Raw genomic sequence first — 24,749 nt, 5'->3', positions numbered from 1 at the left:
CAATAATGTCGCGTGTTGTCGCGCGACAAAATTGCCATAATTTGAGTTGCCAAGTCGATTGCTTCTGAGGCACGAATATATTTTGATAAGTGTTCACGTTTCTATCACCTGACGGGTGCGCGGCCACATTGTTACGCGACACGGCTTTTAGTTCCTGACGTCAAAAGGGGAGTTAAAACTTAAAAGTAGGTAAATGGGTCTAATGTCTATCCGTGTCACCTAAGGTCCCTAAACAAGAAGCCCTACTTTGATGCGAAAGTGTTGACCTAATCTTTAGGTGCTTTTCTCGTTCGGACGCGCTCCGTAGTATCTACACAAACTGTGCGTAGAAATGAGATACTTACCAATATTTTCGTGTGCGAGTAAAAGACACGCAGGTATGAGGAAAATCACTAGCCCGGACTTCAGATAGTAAACGCCGTTTATAAACCAAATTCTTTAACTTTATGACGACGAAAGCTTTGTTAAATAGCACTAGATGTTAATTAAATGATCAGTCGGAAAACATGTAATTTTATTTTAAAAACTCAATATATAAATAATGAATCTCCTGTATTTCTGTTTCAGGCCGGACACATTAATTGTTAAGTCGCCACTCGCCACATCATTACGGGCTCATTCCGGTGACTCTGCCATTGCTGAATTAATGTTAATAACGTTAAAGAGACAAAAAAATACTTCGAAAATTTGGTATTTATAAAGACTATCAGCCATACCTGCTGGCGAAGCTGAATAAGATTAAAAATACTCAATTGCTTTTATTAAACTTAGCGAAAGAAAATTAACTATTAATTATTATTATTCTTTAATAGATGAACTTCGTATCACTTTACTCTTTTCTCACCGTATAAACCTACCCTGGACTTCCACGGATAATATAAGACTAAAATTTGGCAAATCGATTCAGCCGTTTCGAGTTTTAACGAGACTAACAAAATTGAAATTCATATGTAGGTTATACAGATTAAGTGATAGAGTCGCTCAAAAGAATTTTCTTTCAATATTTGGTATTGAATCCCCGAAGCAAAAATGTTCCAACCTCAACTACAATATCTTATAGCAATACAAAATATAATGTGTGATTTTCAATATATTTTGGAACAGTGGAAGCGCCGCCCCAGGCGCTTTGCCCGAGTGGCTTGATTTACGATTTCCAAGAAAACCTTCCTTTTATTTGCATTTTGCTCAAAGAGGCAGCCGGGCGCCTCATCTTAGAGGCTTACTTTACGTCGACGACTACGACACGACATATGTAACTAACGAGCGATTATTTCTAAGGTACATATTACATAACTTATTATAAACCATTTAAAAAAATATAATGAAGGTATTATATTGTAAAAATTGTTCTGAGAGTAGTAATGTCAGTTCAAAGAGTATTATCGATAGTCGATAAAGTATAAGTAATGTATGTAACACTTTGTGGTATACCTGTCGTTTTTGCTCTAATATTTTTTTTACTTACCATTTATTCGTCATTGTGGAAAGTTAATTAAATCAAGCAGATCAGCTACATGGATGACCGACACGAATGGAGAGTATTTAGACTTTAGAGAGCCAGGTGATCGAACTACACTGACCTATCTCCTTATCAAACTACAAAGACATTTTATAATATTATCTCAACGCGAGAATCGCACCTACAACCTCCGAGTCGTGAGCCATAAGTTCCAAACCACTAGACCACCTACTTATCATGAATTTTACCAATTTCCAAATTTTCTATGTGACCAAAACGGACGATTTATCGTATCGTAAGACCTAAATACAATTTTAATACGCGGCCAAACATAACATTAGACAAACATATAAAAACGATTCCGACTCAAATCTCAAAGAAATTACATACTTTAGTGCCTACTCAAACAGTAACATACGAGAATGTTGGATTATTCCGATTAAAAATTCTAGAGAATACTTCAGAACAAATAATACATGTATGTTGAAAAGGGAAGATTTTAATGTTTTACATAATTTTTTTCTGCTTATTAAAATCAGACGACGGGAAGTATATTAATTTCAATACTTTTTTATTTTTCCTTCACGCACATTATAATAATAAAATTCTTTATTTGCACATTAAAAACATAGCAATAAAAATAATATAAAAATAAAGGATTTGCGCAAATTGGCGGTCTTACCGCTACAAGCGGTTTCTTCCAGACAACCAAGTACCAACAGAGATTAAAATATGACATACAATAGGAACAGTACAACAACTTAAAACTAAAAATAACCTAATGAATTTATAATCAGTATTATAATACATAATGATATTAATATCTTTCATACAATAATACATAATATAATATAATAATATTATACTTAATATATAAAATAATTATATTCATTAACAATAATTATGTTATTATGATACATACTAGATTTAGTTTAATCACCATGTTCCTTTATCTATAACAATTTTTTGTTCCGTCGGCGAGATTCGAACCCGCGACACAGAGGCGGACATGTTGGTATGGAATATGGATTAGGTAGTTCACGGATGATGATGATGATAACTAATGAAGTGGTAAGCTGTCAGTGTGTGTTGTTCATTAGACCGCGATGTATCCCCGTGGGAACCCTGATCTATTAATTCAAGTCAGACGTTATTCGTCTTAGGTTAGACCGGAGTTTATCTGCTTAGTTACACCATAGAAATTAGAAATGGTTTGATAAAGCTTGCCTTGTTTTTTTTTCTTATTTTTAGTTTGTTACTGCTTAGTGCTTACCTACTACATTTAAGTAAAACTGACTAGCAAAGTTGTAAGATGTAAATGTTTTATTAAGAGTTTGAAGTTGATTATTTTACCATTTTTGGACATTGAAATTGAATTGTCCTCATCTACCCACTAAAAACCTACAAAACATCTGATCTTACTACAAAATATTTAAACACCTGTTGAATAGTTGATTAGAGAAAAAATCAGTACAAAATGGTCTCAAAACCTCTGTTTCTGGTCTGGTAAGACCGTTAGAGTCGTTTTTGGGAAACCTCGTTGGAAGTTTTGAAAGCCCAAAACCTTCCATTTCATACCTTCAAAGGTACTCTACCAAAATAAGGTACCGTTCTAAGACACCACGCACGCCCCCTACGGGAAACATGATTAATACAAAGTTTTTCCACCGGCATGGCATTAGCGAGTCATTTGTAATACTCAAGGAGGCGACAAACTAATAGAAACTTGCGGTACCGCCCCGCACGCGATTATAGCTTTTATGGCGAGGAACGTGAACCTAATTTGCCTTGTAATTTATTCGCACTCACAACTTTGTGCAAGAAAAATGTAAGTTCAGTTGGTAAGCCTTGCTGCCATCGATGTAAAATTTTAGAATAAACAAATAATATATCAATACCTTGTTTTAAAGTTTTTTTTTATTAACACCCCCAAGAGATTATACGTAAACTCTTGGGGGTGTTAATGCTTAACACACGCACTCTCTGCACCAAATGACACAGGTCATTCGATGCAGGGTGCACACAATATAAGGATGTAGGTACTTAGCCTATAATATGTAAGAAGTATTATTAACCTTATCAGTTATCGTATTTAAGTCTATAATGTGTTATGGTATTTTTCTACAACACCCAAAACGAGTAGCGGTTTCGCACTACAGACATATAATATTATTATAACTATTTCTATTGGGAATTAGGATACGAACTAAATCCAACCGCTACACATCTCACTTTCCGTTGTTCGAGAATCTGTATTTGGATAGGATGTAGTTTACGAATAAGAGTGTTGTTCTTAATGTGCTTCATCTAGGTATTGCCAGATCTATGGTGTAGGAATATAGCGTGACGCATGATTAATCGGGTGCCCCGGAGACTCGCAAGTTCGGGGACAGAAATATGAGCGACACCCGATACTTTGTGGCCTCGAGCAGGGGCGTAGCTACCAGTGGGCCCCTGAACCCACCTGGCGTGGTTTAAGTACAGTAGACTGTAGTAGAAAATAAATACTAATAGATTTCCTCTATCAATCTGTTTTGTCCATCCTTGGTAGAAAGAAACTGTTTCTATGGTGGTTATGCTAAGTTTGCAAAAACGCCTCCGTGGTCTAGTGGTTAGAGCGTCGCTCTCGACTCCGGAGGTCGTGGGTTCGAATCCCGCGTTGGAAACATGTTATTTCCAAGTTTGGTTAGGGCAATGCAGGCTGATCACCTGATTGTCTGACAAGTAAGATGATCCATGCGTCGGATGGGCATGTAAAAAGTCGGTCCTGCGCCTGATCTCTCGCCAGTCGTGTCGGTCTTCCGTCCCACTGGGTTATGAGAGTAAAAGGAATAGAGAGTGCTCTTGTGTACTGCGCACACACTTGGGCACTATAAAATTACTGTCGACGCATCACATCATCGACGTCACACGCACACACGCAGGGCTTACGTAGGCCTGCGCCCGGGCTGCGCGGCGCGCCCCCTTCACTCGATATTGGACCACCGCCGGTGTGCGCATGTCAAAGTGTCATACTTTAAAGTATCAATAAATCGTATTGAGTCTAAATCAGGTTTCATTCATCACCATCATCGAGGCACCTTCCAGTAGACGGCTCCAGGCTCCAGCCCCATCATTGATCCTTCTCCCGGACGTGCAGTGAACCAGCAGGGACAGTTTTGGGTTCGGATGCAGGATAGTGCCGTTAACAAAATTCCCGGATTGCAGCATTGCGAACAGGCAAGTGGCGAACTGGTCAGATAATCTCAAGTAAGCCAATTTTCCTTACTTATTAACAATCCCGATTCTGCCGCGTCATTTGTGTCAGTGCTGTGATTATTATCAATATTTTAGCTACCTATTGCTATAAATTAAGGCTACCTATTGCCGTTTAAATAACATTACCACAAATATATTTTTATCTATTGAATACCAATAAATATTTGATAGATGTATTCAAACTTTCTAAATTCTATTTTACAAGAAATCTAATCAAATACCACAAAAATATTTGATAGATTTTTATGATTCAATTTTTATTCTATTATTTATCGAGTACCTATAAATATTCGGTAGATACTAGAAAATTACATATAATAAAGTAATTAACCAATTAATTACCCATTATTTACAATTATTTACAAGTTTACATCAAACAAACTTAAACCTATTTTACTAACTATTCTATTTACTTATATACTACCTATATATTAAGTATTTACATAATCAAATTATCCAGTTCAACCTAAAAAGTGCATAAATATCATCATTTGTTTTTGCGCAATCGCAAAAACAAATCGGGTATTCATACAAAGTGTCGTACGATCGGCCGCTCGTGAGCCGGTTCTAGAAAAGTTATACAGGACGCATTCTAAACAACGGTGCGCGCTTTTACAGTAAATACTCGTTGTTACTATCTTTAGTTTATTTTCGTATTTCGGTGAATTTCGATCACTATGGCCGACGAACAGGCTTTAATTAAAAAAAGAGGGACCTTAAAAGGTCGATTGACATTATTCTCTAATTATATTAATAGTTTGCCTGCTCATTTGAGTAACGAAATTAAGTTAGAAATCGAAGTACGAATGTCAAAATTGGAACCATTATTCGATAGTTACAATGAGGTTCAGGAACAAATAGAAACTATTAGTACTAATGTCGCCGAGCAGCAAAAAGAGCGCGACCTGTTTGAGGGCATATACTTTAAGACCATGGCGCTAGCTAAGTCGAAGTTAGGTGTAGTGGCGGAGCAACAGCACAACTGAAGCTGTGATACCGACGGCACCCACAAGGCGCACGGAGCTACTGTCAAACTACCTATCATTCAGTTAGCCAAGTTCGACGGTGCTTACAATTCATGGCTAGAGTTTCGAGACACATACCTATCTTTAATTCACGATAATCCCGATTTAAGTCCGATTAATAAATTCCATTATTTACGCTCGTCGTTAGAAGGCAGCGCATTATTAGTAATAAAATCAATTGAATTCTCTTCGACCAACTACGAAGTAGCTTGGAAACTTATTTGTGATCGATTCGATAACAAAAAAATGCTTATCGCTAATCACGTCAAGTCGTTGTTTACCATTTACTCCATGCAGAAGGATACTTCATTTAATTTAAAGCGCTTGGTTGATACTTTTGTTAAGAATTTGCGATCATTAACTACACTCGGTGAGCCTACCGATAAGTGGGACACTCTCTTGATACATATGTTATCTAGCAAATTCGATTCGCAAACTTTTGTCGAATGGGAAAAATATAAAGCTGTACATGAAACAAAAGATTTGACATTCGAAGATTTAGTAAAATTCGCGAGAAGTCGATCGGAGTTATTAGAAACTTTAGAAAATAATAATAAAACAAAATTTGTACAAAAACAATCAAGTACCAGCTTATTAACTACTAATCAAAATAACAATAAAAAAAATAAAAAATGTCCCATTTGTAATTCATCAGATCATTTCATTTACTACTGTAAAACATTTTTAAATTTAAATAACAAAGATCGCGAAGCAAAGGCTAGTTCATTAAATTTATGTTTAAATTGTTTAAAAACTGGGCATCCTACGAAAAAGTGTCAACTAAGGGCTTGCAAACAATGCAATAAAAGGCACAATAGTTTAATTTGTCCCGATATACCGAGCGGCGACGGATCGAACCCGCGCGCCGGCGAAGTAGTGTTATCGTGCGGTGTTGCATCGGCTCAAGCGCTGTTATCTACGGCTCGTGTTAATGTGCGCGCTGCGACGGGGAGCAGCCGGCGTGTGCGCCTTATCCTAGACTCGGGAAGTACCGGACATTTCTGTACACAGCGATTATGTAAACAACTCCAGTTGCCTACTAGAAATGTAACGACAACAATTAACGGGTTGAATAAGAGCGTATCTGTTGCGAAGGAATGTTGCGACATTACTATTCAATCGCTTCATTCTAATTACAGTAAAACGATTACGTGTGTTATTATTTCAGAAATTACGAACCCTTGGCCGAGTTCTCCTATAGATAAAAACGCAATTAAAATTCCGAGTAACATAACTTTAGCAGATCCGCAGTTTTATTTACCATCTAATATCGACATTTTAATAGGCAACGGAATATTATGGGAATTCATTGAGTCGGAACAGATTAAATTAAATAATCAGAATATTATTTTACAAAAATCAAAATTAGGTTGGTTTTTAACTGGATCAATACAACATAGCTCATCAATATATTGCAATTTTTCAGATTCTCAAATTCTTACCGATCAATTAGCTAAGTTTTGGGAATTAGATTCAATCATTACAAATAAACAATTACAGTGGTCTCCTGAGGAGATCGAATGTGAAAATTCGTTTGTGCAAAATACGTCTCGCCTACCTAATGGCAGATTTTTAGTCACGATTCCATTAAAGCATAGTCCAGATGTTTTAGGCGATTCATTCAAAATGGCTAAAATTAGATTTTTACAGCTAGAGAAAAAAATACAAACTAACTTACAATTAAAAAATCAGTATAAAAATTTTATTCAAGAATATATTAATTTGGGTCACATGAGACTATCAAAACATGTGAACAGTGACCAAATAAAATATTTTGCTCCACACCACGGTGTAGAACGCCCTACTAGTTCTACTACGTCATTAAGGGTCGTTTTCGATTGTTCTATGAAATCATCTTCCGGTTATTCATTTAATGAGTTGCAAATGGTCGGCCCGACGATACAAGATGATCTTTTCTCAATATTATTGCGCTTTCGTCAACATAATATCGTCATTACAGCTGACGTCACTAAAATGTATAGGCAGGTCGAAGTTAATGAGTCACAAAGACCCCTTCAACAAATACTGTGGCGCGACGAGCCTAGCGAACCTCTGCGGGCCTACGAGCTAAACACGGTAACGTACGGCACTGCTTCGGCTCCATTCTTAGCGATACGGTGTCTCAAGCAGTTAGCCGACGAATGTACCGACCCGCTGATTCAAGAGGTGATCTCTAAAGACTTCTACGTCGATGACGTCATCACAGGCGCTAGTAACATCTCTCAGGCTCTTCACATTTATACAGGAGTTACCAAGCAACTTGCTAGTGGCTGTTTCCCTTTGCGTAAGTGGTGTTCGAACGATAAAAATGTGCTATCACAAATTAAAAACCTTTCAAACGACAACATAACAATTGATCGCTTAGATTTATGTCCGAATGATGTTTCAAAAACATTAGGTATAAACTGGGATCATAAGTCAGACGAAATTTGTTTTAATATAAATTTAAAAACTTGTAGCAAAATAACCAAAAGAAATATTTTGTCTACTATATCTCAACTTTTTGACCCACTGGGCCTGGTCACCCCTTCTATATTAGAAGCAAAAATAACCCTACAAAAACTATGGTTATGTAAGTTGTCGTGGGACGATCCAGTACCAGAAGCTACACGTACAGCTTGGTATAAGTTCATTTCGTCATTATCAGAATTAAATAATTTAAGAATCCCCAGACACGCTCTTCGTTCGAATTACAATAACCTACAATTGCATATATTTACGGACGCTTCCGAAGACGCATACGGAGCGTGCGCATATTTACGGTCTGTTGACGATAGTGGCGAAGTAAACGTGACGCTCTTGTGTTCAAAAAATAAAGTTTCGCCTCTGAAACCGCAAACACTCCCGCGTCTAGAACTTTGCGGCGCATTACTAGGAGCGAGACTCGGTATCAAGATCGTTGAATCATTGCGACTCACTATAGATAATATTTTTTATTGGTGCGACTCCACCATCGTTTTAGGCTGGCTTAACACAACTACTAATAGACTGCAGACATTTGTACGTAACAGAATAGGAGAAATACAGTCCATTTCAAACATTAGCTCGTGGAATTATGTTCCAACATATTTAAATTCAGCGGACTATCTAACGCGTAAAACCAGCCCTGATGTGTTAATCAGCTGTGAGCAATGGTGGAAAGGCCCGCATTTTTTACAGTCCACCGAGTCATCGTGGCCTACATTTGATTTTAAAAATAATAATTTAATTTTACCAGAACTAAAACAAGAAGTAACATTAACAATAGCTCAATCAGATGAATCGGTATTTCCATTTGTTAAATTTTCTAGTTATTCCCGAATGCAAAGAACCATGGCTTATATCCTACGTTTTATTTACAATTTAAAAAATAATAAAAATAAAATAACAGGCCCTTTACAAGTATCTGAAATTAAAAACGCTATTTACAAGTTAATTAGTATATCACAGAAGCAATCATTTCCTATAGAGTACGAACAGTTAAAATCAAATAAAACTTTAAAAAGTACTTGCTCAATTTTATCTCTTAATCCATTTTTTGATCATAAATTAGATGTAATAAGAGTCGGGGGACGACTTCTAAATTCACAGTATGATTATAATAAAAAACACCCATTTCTCATTCATAAAAATCATATATTTTCTAAGCTTTTATTTCAAAATGAACACAAAATTCTAATGCATACCGGACCGCAACAATTACTTTACTCCACTCGTCAAAACTATTGGACGATTGGTGGGCGAGATCTGGCTAGGCATGTGTATCGAAACTGCACCATTTGTAGGCGATTTCGTGCTGACAGTACTATACCTATAATGGGAAATATTCCCAAAGAAAGATTTAGTGCAAGCGACGTCGGTTATCCCTTCCAATACACATCAACTGATTATTGTGGTCCTATTATGATTGCTAATAAAGAAGGGCGAGGATGTCGCTTAATAAAATCATATATTTGCGTCTTTGTATGCTTTACCACTAAAGCCATACACTTGGAATTAGTTAGCGACATGTCCACTACAAAATTTATTTTAGCCTTAAAAAGGTTCATATCGCGTAGAGGCAAACCATCATACATGTATTGCGATAATGGTTCGAATTTTGTTGGAGCTAATAATGAGATTAAAAAAATGATATCTACAGACGGAGACAAAATAGTTGATATTTTTGCACAAGAATCCATAAAATTTAGTTTCTCGCCTCCCCGGTCTCCCCATTTTGGTGGACTTCATGAATCAGGTGTAAAATCTACTAAAAATCATTTGAAACGTGCAATTGGTAACTTAAATTTAACATACGAGCAACTGTACACAGCCCTGACTCAAATTGAGGCAATACTTAACTCGCGTCCTCTTACCCCAATGTCATCAAATCCCGAAGACCTACTTCCCCTTACCCCAGGCCATTTCCTAATTGGCAGACAAATCACGTCATTACCAGAGCCAGACTTAGCCGAAATTCCATTGCATCGCCTCGATCGTTACCAAAGAATCGAAAGAGTACGTCAACAATTCTGGTCAAGATGGCACAAAGAATATATTTCGGAGCTCCAAATTCGCACCAAGTGGAAACAATCTCATGGGTCGCTCTGCAAAGGAGATCTCGTACTTATCAAAGATGACCACCTGCCTCCAATGAAATGGCACTTGGGACGAATCATAACCATTTATCCGGGATCTGATGGAGTAACACGAGTGGCTGACATCAAGACATCGTCAGGGACAGTCCGACGCTCATTCTCAAAAATTTGTCCTCTTCCAAAACCTGAACAAGATTGAAGCGAGGCTTCAATGAGGGCCGGCATGTCGACGCATCACATCATCGACGTCACACGCACACACGCAGGGCTTACGTAGGCCTGCGCCCGGGCTGCGCGGCGCGCCCCCTTCACTCGATATTGGACCACCGCCGGTGTGCGCATGTCAAAGTGTCATACTTTAAAGTATCAATAAATCGTATTGAGTCTAAATCAGGTTTCATTCATCACCATCATCGAGGCACCTTCCAGTAGACGGCTCCAGGCTCCAGCCCCATCAATTACTCCTGCGTACCTGGCCTGGTTTCAATGAAACCGGCCACCGTCACCGAAACCGGTGTGGGGAGTATTATTATTATTATTATTATGCTAAGTTTGCTGGCTTTACGAGGACTTAATCTGACATAAACAAAAAAGTGAGAAAAACGATGTGTATACTTATATAATAACAATGTGAGATTATCCAGTGGATTATCCCTATCTATTTATTCCTAGTTGAGAAGAGTAGGCTAAAATATTTTTCGAAAAAAAAAAACTATTTAAAATACATCAACGAGCTTGCACTTATTATTTAAGTTACGCCAATATTTGGCTCTATATTCAGAAGTAACTTTACGGAACTTAAGGCGCCTTAAACACGCCACTGTCTTCTCTCCTCGCTACAATTCACCATTTCCCTAAGAAATTATAATTCAATTTTCCTTTACATTTTTCTTCGTTTTGTCTCCCAAAAGTTTTTGCCCCCTTTAAATTATGATAATTCGTAAGGGCGTTTTTTTTACAATTTTTTTTTAATCAAACTTTGCGTCTTTAATTGAAATGTAAACAGTAAAAGTACACAATAAGAACATACTGTATCTAAACTTAGACAGTACATAGGTAAAGAATAAACAGTAAACATAGTTAAATAATATCTTGCAAAATCAAAACTTGTCAATCAGGTAAGTATACGTTTCTTTTTAAGAATTTTTTAAATACATTTTGGTATTCAACACAGGTAACACAATAAATTCATACAAAATTAAAAACAGACCGAACAAAATCTCGACTCTTTCAATTTGCGAGCATCTGTATTCCGGGAGTGTATTTCATTAGTTAGAGCCGAGAGGTTTATTAGCGGAAACAATGCGGTGTTCAACGAGGAACGATAAATAACTTCATCATCAATATGCTTACTAAGTATTTAGTGGTGGCATTTAGAGTTATTTAAGCTAGAGACTCCTCTCTATGGTTTCTTTATCGTAAGGCCCCTGCCGGCTTTATAAGCAGAGCGGACGCGAACGCGTGGATTACGAAAGCGCGATTTTTGAGTCGAGTCGAGTCGGCCCGTATAGATAGTCAGTACTCAAGATGCATCTCGGTCTCAAGACACGGTTCAGGCTCTGTGATTGGTTGGCTGTCAAAATTTGGACCAATCACAGAGCCTAACCGCGTCTTGAGACCGGGTCGCATCTTAAGAACTATTTATACGGGCAAGTCTATCAGACTGCTAATAAAAATGCAGCTAATGAAAATACAAAAATTAGATCTTAGCCGCCACTTCCGGAATTTGGGATAAAAAGTATCCTGTGTTAATTCAGACTTCAGAGCCTAAACTTCTACCATGATTATCGAAATCTGTTCAGTTCATTTTGATTGTAAAAGTCACAAACGTAGGTATTTACTCACAAACTTACGATGTTTTAAACTTGTGACAGTTTGATATCTCACCATAATCGGCTTAATTTACTGCATTCCGACAAATCCAACATCGAAAGAAGGGCTTCCCTCTGGAAAAAATCAGCCTTCCTCACTGTAGTATACATACATACCTAAAATTTTGCTAAGCTTATTGATAGAGTAAAACTCTATTCTGTTATACTTGAACTTGGCTTGACACGCTACCGCATGTCTAGATCCCCTGTATATGAGCCATTATATTCCCAGATAAGTAATTATCTTCCATAACTTGGTGAAAGGAGGTATTAATTGATCTGAGACATAAAGAGCGATGACTGGCGAGAATACTCCCGACTCATGCATTAGCCTTTCATTACTTGGCTACCTCGGTTATAAACTAATGATCAAAATTAGCCTGGTAAGAGATCATGACAGCCGTTATCTTAAGATGTGCTGCTGCAAAACAGTATTCAATATTTTGTTAACCGACTCCAAAAAAGGAGGAGGTTATAAAGACCGTGCCAGTTGCCTCTTCCTTGCTTGTCTTGAGAGCATGTTGGTTTAAGCAATCCATATTACTAATATTATAATTTATAAATGCGAAAATGTGTCTGTTGTTAAATATATAAATGCGCGGTTTAGGCGTGAAGAGATACTTCACGCCTAAACCGCTGAACCGATTTTGCTGTTTGGTGTGGAGAGTCGCGGGAAAGGACATAAGATACTTTTTATCTTAACAAATGTGCGGTTCCCGCGTTAAACGAATATTGGCGCAACGGAGTAGCGGGCGTCATCTAGTCAAAATTAAAACATGGCCGTGTTCAAAACAAGATATTGTAACTTATTACGTAATATAATATGAATATAATATTCAGAGCCTGTTTCACCACTTCCTGATAAGTGTCGGATAGATCCGCAACTTATCTGACAGAGGGAGTATAGAGTATCTACTTATTTGTCAGATAAGTTGTGGAATCTATCAGGAAGTGGTAAAACGGGCCCTTAGAATGTCTGATGCCTCAATAAGCATGATGACTATTTTTTTTTCTTATCGGTAATTGAAGGACACTTAAAAAATAGAAACATAGTTGAAAGAATGACTCTGATAGCTTAAAAATTCACCAAGATATGACAATTCAAATATCTCATAAAAAAGACCTGCCCGAAACGCTCCATACAAAACGCTACGAAAGACTGACGTCAGTCTTTCGTAGTTTGTACGCATCGGGAGACAGCTTTGTTCGACAGGTATATTAAATATTGCGTTTATGAAAGTGGTTTCATAACAAAAGTTGCTTTTAATTGCATAACTTATCGAATTATATACAAATATTAAGAAATTTAATTGAAAAAAAATTCGACTTGAATATCCAACTTTAAAGGCGCATAACAAAAAAAATACAAATGCTATCGAGCTGAAATTTTGGGAACACTTCTTTTTTACCGTGATTTCTTTATTTTATTAACAAAATACGCTAATCTTTGACCTTGTCATCATCCCTATTGTAAATGTACACAATTGAAAGTTTTAAATATACAGAGCTACGTCACTTCAGTTTTCATTCCTTGCCTATTTACTATACGGCTTTACATTATACTTACCACCCCATAATTCATATCATCTACAGTTAACTCAAAAAACCAATATCCTAGAGGCGTTCCAATCCCAATATTTTGTTAAGGGATCGCGTGTATTGTCGACTGGTGCGTGACCAGAACCCGCAATGGCCCGTAGTGGGGACATGTCCCTTACGCTAACAACCGCTTACCCAACTCACATCTTGAGAGGATTTGTATGACGTTTTTCATCTACTTCCTTGAAATTATAAACTTGATAGAAAATATTTGAATTGTCGAGCAGGGAGGGTGATGATGAATAAGCTTCGTAGTCTCTATTATGTCAGCGGAAAACCTTATCAAAATCGATTTACACGTTTGGGAGTTATGATGTCACAGACCACGTTACAATTTTTCAGTTTTTATCAAGAGATAATAAAGAAAAAAGTTTACTTTGCTTTTAATGGGAAATTAGAATCACCACAAAAAGGACACATGCTAATAAAATACTTAAATAGAAAAATATAAATCTTTATTACTTATTAGTTTTAACATGATATGTTTCTAAGCACAAAACTGGCAGTCTCTAACATACAACACATTCGCAAATATACATGAAATATAAACAATACATAATATATAAATATAACATTGTAAATCTTACGTAAAACTATAACGTAATTATTAAAACCTATATTATGACCAAAGTAATCCCATTTCACGTTACTGAGTGTCCAACACGTTATTCTGTATTTATCGTAATCTGTCCATACAAAATGGTCCCTACTCATGGAACTTAATATTTTCTCGTAACATAATATCATCGTCTGACATACAACACGTGTATGTTCACAAATAAATATAACATTTCAAATATGGCACAAAACGTTATTATAAAAATTATTCGAGATAACAAGCGAAAGCATACCATTTCACTGTTTTTTAGTAGTCTACGAGACCTAAGGCTGTTATCATATTAGCGATTTACGAGCGGAATTGAGGGAGGGGGCGCACAGCGACGCGTGGGTGGGTACCAGCGTTGCCAGACGTCCCGATTTTGGCAGGACGTCCCGATTTTTTCATTAAAATTAAATGTCCCGCGCGGGACAGGCTCAGTCCCGCTTTTCGGGGAACGTCCAAACGTACGTGCAGCGCGCAACGGGCTGAGAAAGAAAGGTGCGTAATGAAGATAAAAGTACGGGAGGTAGAGGGGTGGATTTTCTTTGGCTACTTTAGCTATCTTTTGTCACGTAAACGTTATTCTAACGCAAATGAAAAGATAAAAAATTCAAAAAACTTTTGATTTTATATCTTTTTTTACATTGTCCCGCTTTTGACTAAAGAATCCCGTTTTTTTTTCTCAAAAGTTCCAAAGTCCCGACTTGGTCCAAAAAAATCTGGCATCGCTGGTGGGTACGCAACGTTTTTATCGCGTGTCTGCAGCGAGTTAGGCATGATTTATAATATGCTTCCGCGCGACAGAGCAGTGTGGACGCCACACAACTAAATAACAAAACACAGAACCGAAAGCGCGACGTATTCGCTGCCTGCCCGTCCCGCCCCGAAGTCACTAGTATGATAAGGCCCTAAGCTGAACTTTGCATCGGTGTGAGCACACACATACCTAAAAGTTGGTGTGTGTGAATGACGCATCGCGATTCGCAAGTCGCGACTAAATCAGTTGACTAAGGGTCATTTCTAATTTGTATGGATTTGACAGATTTGCAAGACACCTCACGTAAAAATCTGTCAATTGCATCTACGCGTCGCGTTGCGGTCTGAATTATTATTGACCCAAAGGAGTAATGGTGTCGCGCCTCAGGCCGGACGTCACACGTATACTGTCTGTGTGACACTCACACGAATGAAAAGTTATAAGACGCGTAGACTTTAATATCTGGCTAGCTTCCGCGACGAAGAATCTCGCTACAGCTTGACTAACTTGAAATGACCCACTACTTCATAGTTGATATAAATACGAAATTTTATATTGAAAATACGGAAGATTCATTCTAAGTTAGACAAGCTCTACCATGTGTATATGGTACTATGATATATCTGTGGGAATATGCGTAGTGGCCGCAAAGGAAGATCTTCCGCCCGAGCGAGGTGGTATGCTCTGGAAGCCCACGTGATTAATTTCAGCTGTCGTATACCGGCGCACTTAGAAAACTTCGATAGCGCGATGCAGGAATGTGGCGCTAATGGAACCAGAACCTTGTGACTTACACTAGGAGCCTCGTAATACAACATGATTTATTACCAGCAGCAATTCCAAGCTACAGCTCATCCCTAGCTCTCGGCACGGCCATGTCATCATGTCGGAACCACGTGGCGTACACCAGGAGCGGGTCTGGTGCGGAGTGGCGGTGGAAGGACACGGGCCGGTCGCGCGCTATCGCCTCGCGAGGGTAGTCGGATGGACGGGCCTGTAATAAGGGGAGATATGTAGGCTGCAAGCAGCTTTATAATCGCTTATATAGTGACTGATCGCTGATCGACAAAGAACCGTTTGTCACTGGTCTACCAAAATGCATTTGATCTAGCAACTATTTTAAACATATCAGACAAAATCTTTAAAAAAGTTATCAGCTGTGTACAGTGCTCCCAAATTGATAATGCGCATAGAAATTTTCGTAATTTTTCTGCAACGGTCGTATTTCCCGAGCATCGGAAGACGTCGCTGCAAGCGCTGTTTTAAACTTAACTTTAAGAAAAACAGCGCTTTGCAGCGATGTAGAGGCGCCTGACGTTGCTTGGACGTTACCATGGTAACGCCGCGAAGGCTTCCCGGTGAGATATAGCACTTATTGATGGACCGGCGCGCGACAGCGGACAGCCACCGGCTATATGATATTTACTTCCATTTTCTTTGAATAGGTGCAAAATGCAAGTGCATTGTTTGGGGATCTTACGTTTCATAGATTTGGATGTTTCCGTAATTACGACAATTAGCGAAGATTTGCATTCGCATTATTAATTTGGGAGTACCGTAAAACTCATTCAACTTGGCCAAATTTTGATGTATGTAATGCCAATTTTAGAAAATCAAATGAGTACAGCATGATTTGCTGTTGCACTCGGTTAACATGTCAACTGCTATGTTAACTCTTTTTGTGCACTATAAAGTATACTTCATTAATTCATTATGTTTATTCAACACTATAATAATTATCAGAAAGACAACGCTCTACATCAACTATAATATAAATCTCAAAACAAATAAAATTCACCTGATGGAACAACGGCGAGTGTACTATGGTAGTCTTCGTGTGTGCGCGTGCGCACGCGCCGAGCGTCATGTCGTCTGGCGCAGAGATACCCGCGCACGCGCAGGCCGCCAGCGCGCGCGCCGCGCCCACACTGAGCACGGTGCCGCCCCCGCCGGTTATGTAGTCGTAGCCTGGGATTTTTTATTGCTATAATTTATTGTGAATTTAAGGACTCGTATTTTATAAGGATTAGGAAAAAAGAGCTCTATGTATTAAGAGCCATGTCAGCTACATTGCTGCGAAAGTATTTTATAAGGATTATGAACTAAAGTGCTCTATATTGAAAAGTGTGAAAAAGTATCGAATAATATTCAGTAATAGTTTTTCAGTTTTTATTAAATCAAAGAGCGAAGTCAGTATGATATGATATGCCTATCGATGCTACGTACTACATAAAAATAGTTATATAAAATAAAATAGTAATATTTTGTGCGTTGCACTATATACGCACGGAGCGGCGAGGCGTAGTTTAGCCGTACCTACTCATGTTGTACGTAGAACTTTGTCTTTATATTTTTACTTGGTCTGTTACTCAAGTATTCTCATGTATTAGTCGTACCTTTCCCAGCAGTCTCCTTCTTGCCGTATCCGTACCCGTACCGCTCACCCAGCATCATATTGTCAGCGCCGCCGCGGTAGCAGCTCAACATCTCGCACAGTCTTCGCACTCTAAATTATTAAATTAATACGATGTTAAGTTCCGGCCGAAAGCCAAGCCCTCCATATAAGTAATTAAATGATAGTCAAAAAGTGTATGTTTAGTTTAGGGTACAATAATTTTACTTTAAATAATTTATAGCTTTGTTCCTAAAAGAGGAGAATCGAAACTCAACAATCACGACGCGATAACACTTCCACGAGGGAGGCGGGGTTTGGGGGGGCGCAGCCCCCCCAAGTTCCAGCTGAAGGCCAAGCCCTTCATATAAGTAATTAAATGATAGTCAAAAAGTGTGTATTTAGTTTAGGGTAGCAGCCCCCCCAAGTTCCAGCCGAGGGCCAAGCATTTGGAGGACATGGTAATTAATTAATGATACTCCAAAAGTGTATGTTTAGTTTAGGGTACAATAATTTCACTTAACTTTGTTCCTAAAAAAGGAGAATCAAAACTCACTGAGAATCAAAACTGACGACGCGACAACATTTCCAGGTGGGGGAGGTTTGGTACAGGCCAGAGGCGAAGCCCCCCACACCATTTTGATATAAGCAACATTTACCTCCGACCCCGCCCTCTCCTACTCCCCCCCCCTCCCTTTGATCCTCCCCTTCCTATTCCCATCCCTCCCTCCGATCCCGATTTTATTATAATATGTATTTGTATAGATATTGTATTGAAGTGATTTTTGAATTCTTGCAATTATCAGGTGATTGCTCATAAACCCGTGAGAAATTGATAATAATGTTTACATATTTGAAATGTGCCAAATAAGCTCTATCTTTTGATACCCCACACGACATTGTCAGGAAAAATATTTTTTTTTGTTCTTTTCTTTCAGTCCCCTAGATGGTGCTACAGTCAATTTAACGTGATGTCATGTAGCCTATAACCAGCGACAGTCAAGAGGCTTCTAACGACACCTCATTTGTGCAAATGCGTTAAGTAGTTTTAAAGTTACGAGGATACAGATGAACATCCATATCCATACATACATACAGGCCAAAATCATAACCCTCCTTTTTGCTTCGCCGTAGTCGGGTAAAAATACTAGGATTTTAACTGAATAACAACGCAAGGACTTCCCTAGATAATGCCGGTAGAGTTATGATTTTTTTCCTGAATATCTATGGCCACTATTAGCATGTCCCTATGTTTTCCTTTTTTTCATAATTTTATTATTAAAAAAGATAAGAACGTCCAAAAACCCCAAAAAATGGCAAGATTTTCCTCTGTGTTCAAACACCCAGAAAACTAAACTGACTAAAATATACAAAAAAAAAAAAAACATAGGAACAAAGCTCAAGCCTTGTTTTAATTCTTAATGAAAAAAGTACTTAAATAGGTAAAGTTTTGGAGAAGGAATCAGCGGACAAAGACTCGAAGATTTTCTGTTCTTTTATTAGAACTTTTGTCGTGTTGCCTCTATCGCGCTCTGCGGTGGGAGACTTGAGATTGGTGAGACAGCAATACATTTTCAAATACCTATTTTCAATTTCTCTCGCCTCTGGTGTATCCTCTTAAAATACACTCTAATAAAAAAAGCGCCCGACGCTCTTTAAAAATGCATGTTGTTGTTAACGCACATAATCAAAACGCGAGTTGAGCGCTTCTCATATTATATTGTTTATCGTGTAAAGCAAACGAATCTCACCCCAATATAGTATCGTCATCGGCCAGGAATATCCACCTGATGGGCCGCCTATCGATCCTGCGTAGCACGTCCTCCAGTATCGCGACCGTCTTCACGCAGTGCCCCGTCTTGGAGTTCGGTACACCGATATCTATCGCCGGCAGAGTGGGGTCTGCAAATAATGATACCGCTTAATCCGGATGTTTTGGGGTATAAATAAAAATTGGCCAAGTGCGAGTCGTACGGAGACACGAAGGATTCCGTATCGTTATGAGCGGAAGTATAGGTCTACCAGAATCTGATGGCAAAAAGTGAGAAAATAAATTGACTCTAGCAATACCGGGGTAGTTGGAATAAAACATTTTGATCCTTTTTTTTCTTATAGCAGCTGATTCTGTGTTAAACATGCATAAAAAACTATATGACGCCCGCAACTCCGTTGCGCCAAAATTCGTTTATCGCGCGGGAACCGTACATTTTTCCGGGATTAAAACTATCCTATGTCCTTTCTCGGGACTCAAAGAATCTCCATGCCAAATTTCAGCAAAATCGGTTCAGCGGTTTGCGCGTGAAGAGGTAACAGACAGACAGACAGACAGACAGACGGACAGACAGACAGACGGACAGACAGACAGACCCACTTTCGCATTTATAATATTAGTAAAAAAATTATCCAATGATAATCCACAGCTGTCAAAAATTGCCATCAGATTCTGGTAGACCTATAGGCAAAAAAAAATATTTTTGTATGGATACAGACAGGTTGACAGACGGACAGACATCGAAGTGTCAGTAAAAGGGGCCCGTTTTTACCCTTTGGGTACGGAACCCTAATAAAATTGGGATTTATATATTATCGCCATTAACATCATGGCAAATGGTTGACATTTCTGGCTGATTTGGGGCTGGCAATACGTTAGATACCGCTAATTCCGGCTGGGATATAAATAAAATAAGGCTTAAGGCCTGTTTCACCACTTCCTGATAAAGTGCCGGATGAGCTATCCACAACTTTTTTGACTGATTCTCCATCTGTCAAGTGGTGGATAGCTAGCCTATCCGGTACTTATCAGGAAGTGGTGAAACAGGCCCTTAGGAATTAATAATATCAGCATTCTTAGATCACGAATTCGGCATGTTTCACTTTTAAAGTTATACGCATTATCTTAGAGCTGCAAAAAATTTCAGATCCGATATACATATATTTTGTTTTAAGCTTAGCTTTAGCCCCTAGCAATAATTTTAACAATTATTTATCTTTTGTTAATAAAAAAGCCATAAATGTTCGGAGCTGTTGATCTTATTCCCTAGTATTAAAATAACACCACATTTTAATTTTTACTAAATATACTTTACAGTCAAGGGTTCAAAACTTACCATCTTTGTCGCTGTAAAACTGTAGGTTAGTGACATGTTTGCCCCAGGTCTTCTTTACAACCTTAGCTCGCGTATCATGGAAGCCACTCCAAGTCTTCACCGCGAAGAATATCCACTCCTCAGGTATGGGACTGCCCTGACAACAATTATGGCAAAATTGTAGAGTCTTTTAAAGCGCTTAAACATTTTTTTTTGTATATTGAGTACCAGGAAATGATAGATTTTAGTGCGTTTAAACGCGCGATAAACGAACTTCTGCATGAAGTATGTTACGGACAACTTTTAGTAATTTTAAAAAGGTGAATTCAATGTGACGTTGCCCGTTTACAATCGCTTTACCTAAATAGTTTTTCTATGATCCAAACCTTGACACGACTCTCAAAACTTCATGTTAATTTTTGTGAAATTTTGGGTTTCCTTCTGGAGGTTTATATACCATAGAAGGCTGATTTTGCCCGAAACCTAAAAAAATAATATCAATACTCACACACGTATCAAACTGCCTGGGGTAAGTAGCACAGGTGTCTCCCGACACTACACAGAAGCTGTGGTCCGGCGTGAGCAGGGGGCCAGGCTGTTTAGGGTCCCCGTACACCAGCTGTGCCAGCTCAAACGCCGGGTCTATTGAGAAGTCCGCCTCGAGTCGTCTCGCGCCAGACTCTATTAGGTCCATAAGGCTGAAAGATAGGCTTTGTATAATACTGGTAACTTTAATAGAGGTGTGTTTGTAGTCTACTTATCTTTTCGAGTTTGTCGAATATTTCAAAAGGTTGTAAGGTAGATTTAAACTAGTAAACAACCCGTTAAAGATGTAGCTGTAAGAAGGGCTCTTATTGACTTAATTTACTGGGTCTGGGTGAGAGCGTCTGGCACCAAATAGTAGATGCTAGATTAATTAAAATTTGAACATGTTACTAAAATATGTTGAACGCGTTTAAATTGATACAGTGCTGTACCAGCACCGGATTCCAGCTATACTGTCTCTTGCTTTAACAGTCAAATTAGGAAACGGAATATTCGTTTCGGGCCTTTACAGAATTCACCACCATTTTAGGAACATTCAACATTCGGCCACTTTTTCTATGAAAATAACTTTTCTACTTTAAAAACGAAGCAGTTGTTTATAAATGGCTGTCAAAGACAAAGTTGCCAACCTCTATATTCACGAGTTTTTGCAGTCACGAAAAGGTATATGGGATTTGCCCAGTGCATAATTCGGCATCAAATGAATTACCTGGCCATAAGCTGTATCCTCATGGCGAACCCGCTGGCGAAGTGCGGGTACACGAAGCCCCCGTCCTCCTCCAGCTCGTCGTAGAACGCGAAGTGGTGGATGATGGTGGGCTCCACGTCTCGCAGCGGGTAGCCGATCCAATGTATATCCTGAGTGCGAGGGTTGAGGAGTTAGGTTACAAGTCATTACTCGAACTACACATTAACTATCATACCACAGACATAATTCAAGATGTCCGCATGTCCTTCCATTTGTATGAAAACGAGCGTGCCACTTTTTTCCTACCTACTGTGGACGTACCGATGATAAGAAAGGTGTCCATTATCTAGGCCAACGTTTCTATTCGAATATATAGTTCTATACGGCACAATAAGGCATTTTTTTAAATCCGATTGACGTCCGATTCCGATAACGGTAGAACGCAGACTAAAGAACAGACATTCAAAAGACGAGCATTGCTCGTCGTTTGGGAACGCGATATGGCACGCGAAGTACATACACATGCGGTATCTATCTTGATCTATGTCTTTGATCCATACTAATATTATAAAACGAAAGTAGGCCTGTCTGTCTGTTACCTCATCACGCCATAACCGCTGAACCGATTTTGCTGAAATTTGGCATGGAGATACTTTGAGTCAAAGACAGCACATACTTTTTATTCCGAAAAAAATGTACGGTTCCTACGTGATAATCGAATTTTGGCGCAACGGAGTTGCGGACGTCATCTAGTACTAGATATTATCATGTGGCGGTACCCACAATTCGCCTAACATTCCTGCATCGCGCTATCGAAGTTTCGGAGAACGGCAAGATATATACAACGTCTGAAATGACGTCAGTGGGCTTCGGCCTGACCGAGCATGCTATCTCTCTCGGTCGGAAGATCTTCCTTTTCGGCCGCCACGAACAACGTTAAATTGGTGACCACCGACAAGAACACGCATCCTTCTGGACATTAATCATCGTCAACACTCCCCGCCCCTCCGCACCACGTCAGCAGACATCAAGCATAACCGGGTCGCCTCGACCATAAGCCGCGTTAGGCTTCCGCGCCGGTCGAACCCGTGTCTGGCTTGAACGGGGCAGCCATAGGCTACAACGACCGGTCAACAAGCAGAGCACGGGGTCCCTCTCCTGGTCATTGCACGCGTAGCTTCGGCCCACACCTGACAACACAAGCGCATCGAAGAATACGACAGGTCTTCGGGGGGGAGTGATGTGGCGGTACCCACAATTCGCCTAACATTCCTGCATCGCGCTATCGAAGTTTCGGAGAACGGCAATATATATACAACCTCTGAAATGACGTCAGTGGGCTTCGGCCGCCACGAACAACGTCAAAATCACGTTCTCTTCATGCAACAGGTTACAGGAACGGTAGTGTTCTTTTAGATCGTCTATGGTCAATTCTAACCGAGGAGTAAAACAGCCCAGTTATTATACGCAATCGGTTTTTAGCGATTCAAAAATGAGTTTAACTTACTACGCAAGTTGCATCGTTGCAAAAGTGGGACTGCGGGGGGGGGGGGGGGGGGAACAGCTCGATATAAGAGCTCTTCTGTGCATCGTATCACGATGTAAACTAACCCTCATTTTATAGAACTTCATCAGCTTTATCTCACTTCTAGTTTTCAAATCATCAGAAATATTCTTCACTAGATGACGCCCACTACTTCATTGCATCAAAATTAGTTTATCACACTGGAACCGTACATTTTTTACGGGATGAAGAGTATCCTATGTCCTTTCCCGGGACCTAAAGTATCTTTATACCAAATTTAAGCAAAATCGGTTTAGCAGTTATGTCGTGAAGAGGAAACAGACAGACACACTTTCGCATTTATAAATATGAGTATGGATTTATTATATGAAATGTCTCTTGAAGGCAAGGAGATACACGGGTATCTGATATTGAAATAATTAACATTGTTTATTGAGCTAGGTAGAGAGCTGGGTAAACATGGTGCGTTGTTTATCCGTCTAATGAATTTGCTTTAGCATGACAAGTGTAACAAACATTTTACTATTTTACTGTCTACTATTGCCTACTTGAGGTTTTGAAATATATACAGGGATATTTGTATAATTTTTGTGGAAATGTGTGTGTTTCCACTAAACCAGTTCTAGTTGCGGTTGCAATAAGACGCCTCTAAATTTTGACTTTAGTGAAAAAACCATAATTTTCTAGACTTGGCTGGACATGGCGTTGTAATAACAAAAGGAGCACGCTATAAAGGGTGTATTTGTTAATTTTAGCACTACAAATTTCTTGAGATTTCTTGGGGAAGTTCGTTTGGGCCCTCGATCCATAATTATACGAAGAGGAGCGCCAGCTTTGTCGATTTTAAATCGGAATAATTTGTTCTTTTGTGCTACCATTTATTATCATGTCTTATTCTTCTTCCACTGCGGGATCATTCACCTGGTATCTATCGCAGCAGCGGGGGGATGATGCTCGACGCCCCTGGGAGGGGCAAGTGCACGGGTGAGGTGGACTCACCTGGCGTGGGTCAGCCGCAGCCAGCGCGTGTAGCAGGCGATCGCAGCGCACGGCGGTATGCGGCTCCACGAACAGCACCCAGCGCGCGCTGCCGTTGTACCGGGAGACGAGCGGCCGCAGCAGGGGGATGATGCTCCACGCCCCGGGGACAGGGAAGTCCACGTGCGTTAGGTGGACTCGAGGGTCGCGCTAGTGGAAAAGAGATGATGAATAAAGTGCGGCTGGAATGGTCACGATGGTGAAAAATTGAGAGGATGAACCAAATGCGAGTATTTTTAGGAAGTTCTTTCAGCCACAAAACTTTACATGATATGAAATCTGTTTTGAAAAAGTATGACTAGTGAGTAGTGACTGAAAACACTTATATTGTCCTGTCATTTGTCTGGT

General features: G+C 39.2%; 1 protein-coding gene and 1 long non-coding RNA gene across 4 annotated transcripts in view; one reads left to right on the top strand and one right to left on the bottom strand.

Moving 5' to 3' along the window:
• The first annotated feature begins 7,895 nt into the window (after positions 1-7,895).
• Positions 7,896-17,868, top strand: LOC121731735. The gene is made up of 3 exons (XR_006036276.1): positions 7,896-7,908; positions 8,320-8,321; positions 17,778-17,868. It is a non-coding gene; the product is annotated as an uncharacterized LOC121731735 (long non-coding RNA).
• LOC121731734 (beta-1,3-glucosyltransferase) overlaps positions 12,223-24,749 on the bottom strand; it is a 29,649-nt gene continuing 17,122 nt past the window's right edge. For 2 of the 3 annotated variants that reach the window (XM_042121327.1, XM_042121325.1), the window contains exons 4-11: positions 24,363-24,551; positions 21,860-22,008; positions 21,113-21,302; positions 20,626-20,761; positions 19,270-19,420; positions 17,523-17,632; positions 16,925-17,094; positions 15,845-16,120 (exon numbers count right to left, since the gene is read on the bottom strand). In XM_042121327.1, the coding sequence (XP_041977261.1) occupies positions 15,971-16,120; positions 16,925-17,094; positions 17,523-17,632; positions 19,270-19,420; positions 20,626-20,761; positions 21,113-21,302; positions 21,860-22,008; positions 24,363-24,551 (1,245 nt within the window). In that variant the 3' untranslated portion in view covers positions 15,845-15,970. Of the gene's footprint in view, positions 12,245-15,844; positions 16,121-16,924; positions 17,095-17,522; positions 17,633-19,269; positions 19,421-20,625; positions 20,762-21,112; positions 21,303-21,859; positions 22,009-24,362; positions 24,552-24,749 lie in introns of those variants that run through there. The other variant, XM_042121326.1, reaches the window with a different exon arrangement.

The sequence above is a fragment of the Aricia agestis genome, chromosome 11, assembly GCF_905147365.1.
Source record: "Aricia agestis chromosome 11, ilAriAges1.1, whole genome shotgun sequence".
NCBI lineage: Eukaryota > Metazoa > Arthropoda > Insecta > Lepidoptera > Lycaenidae > Aricia > Aricia agestis.
The sequence above is the reverse complement of the archived record's forward strand: the minus strand, read 5'-3'. Positions and strand labels throughout refer to the sequence as shown.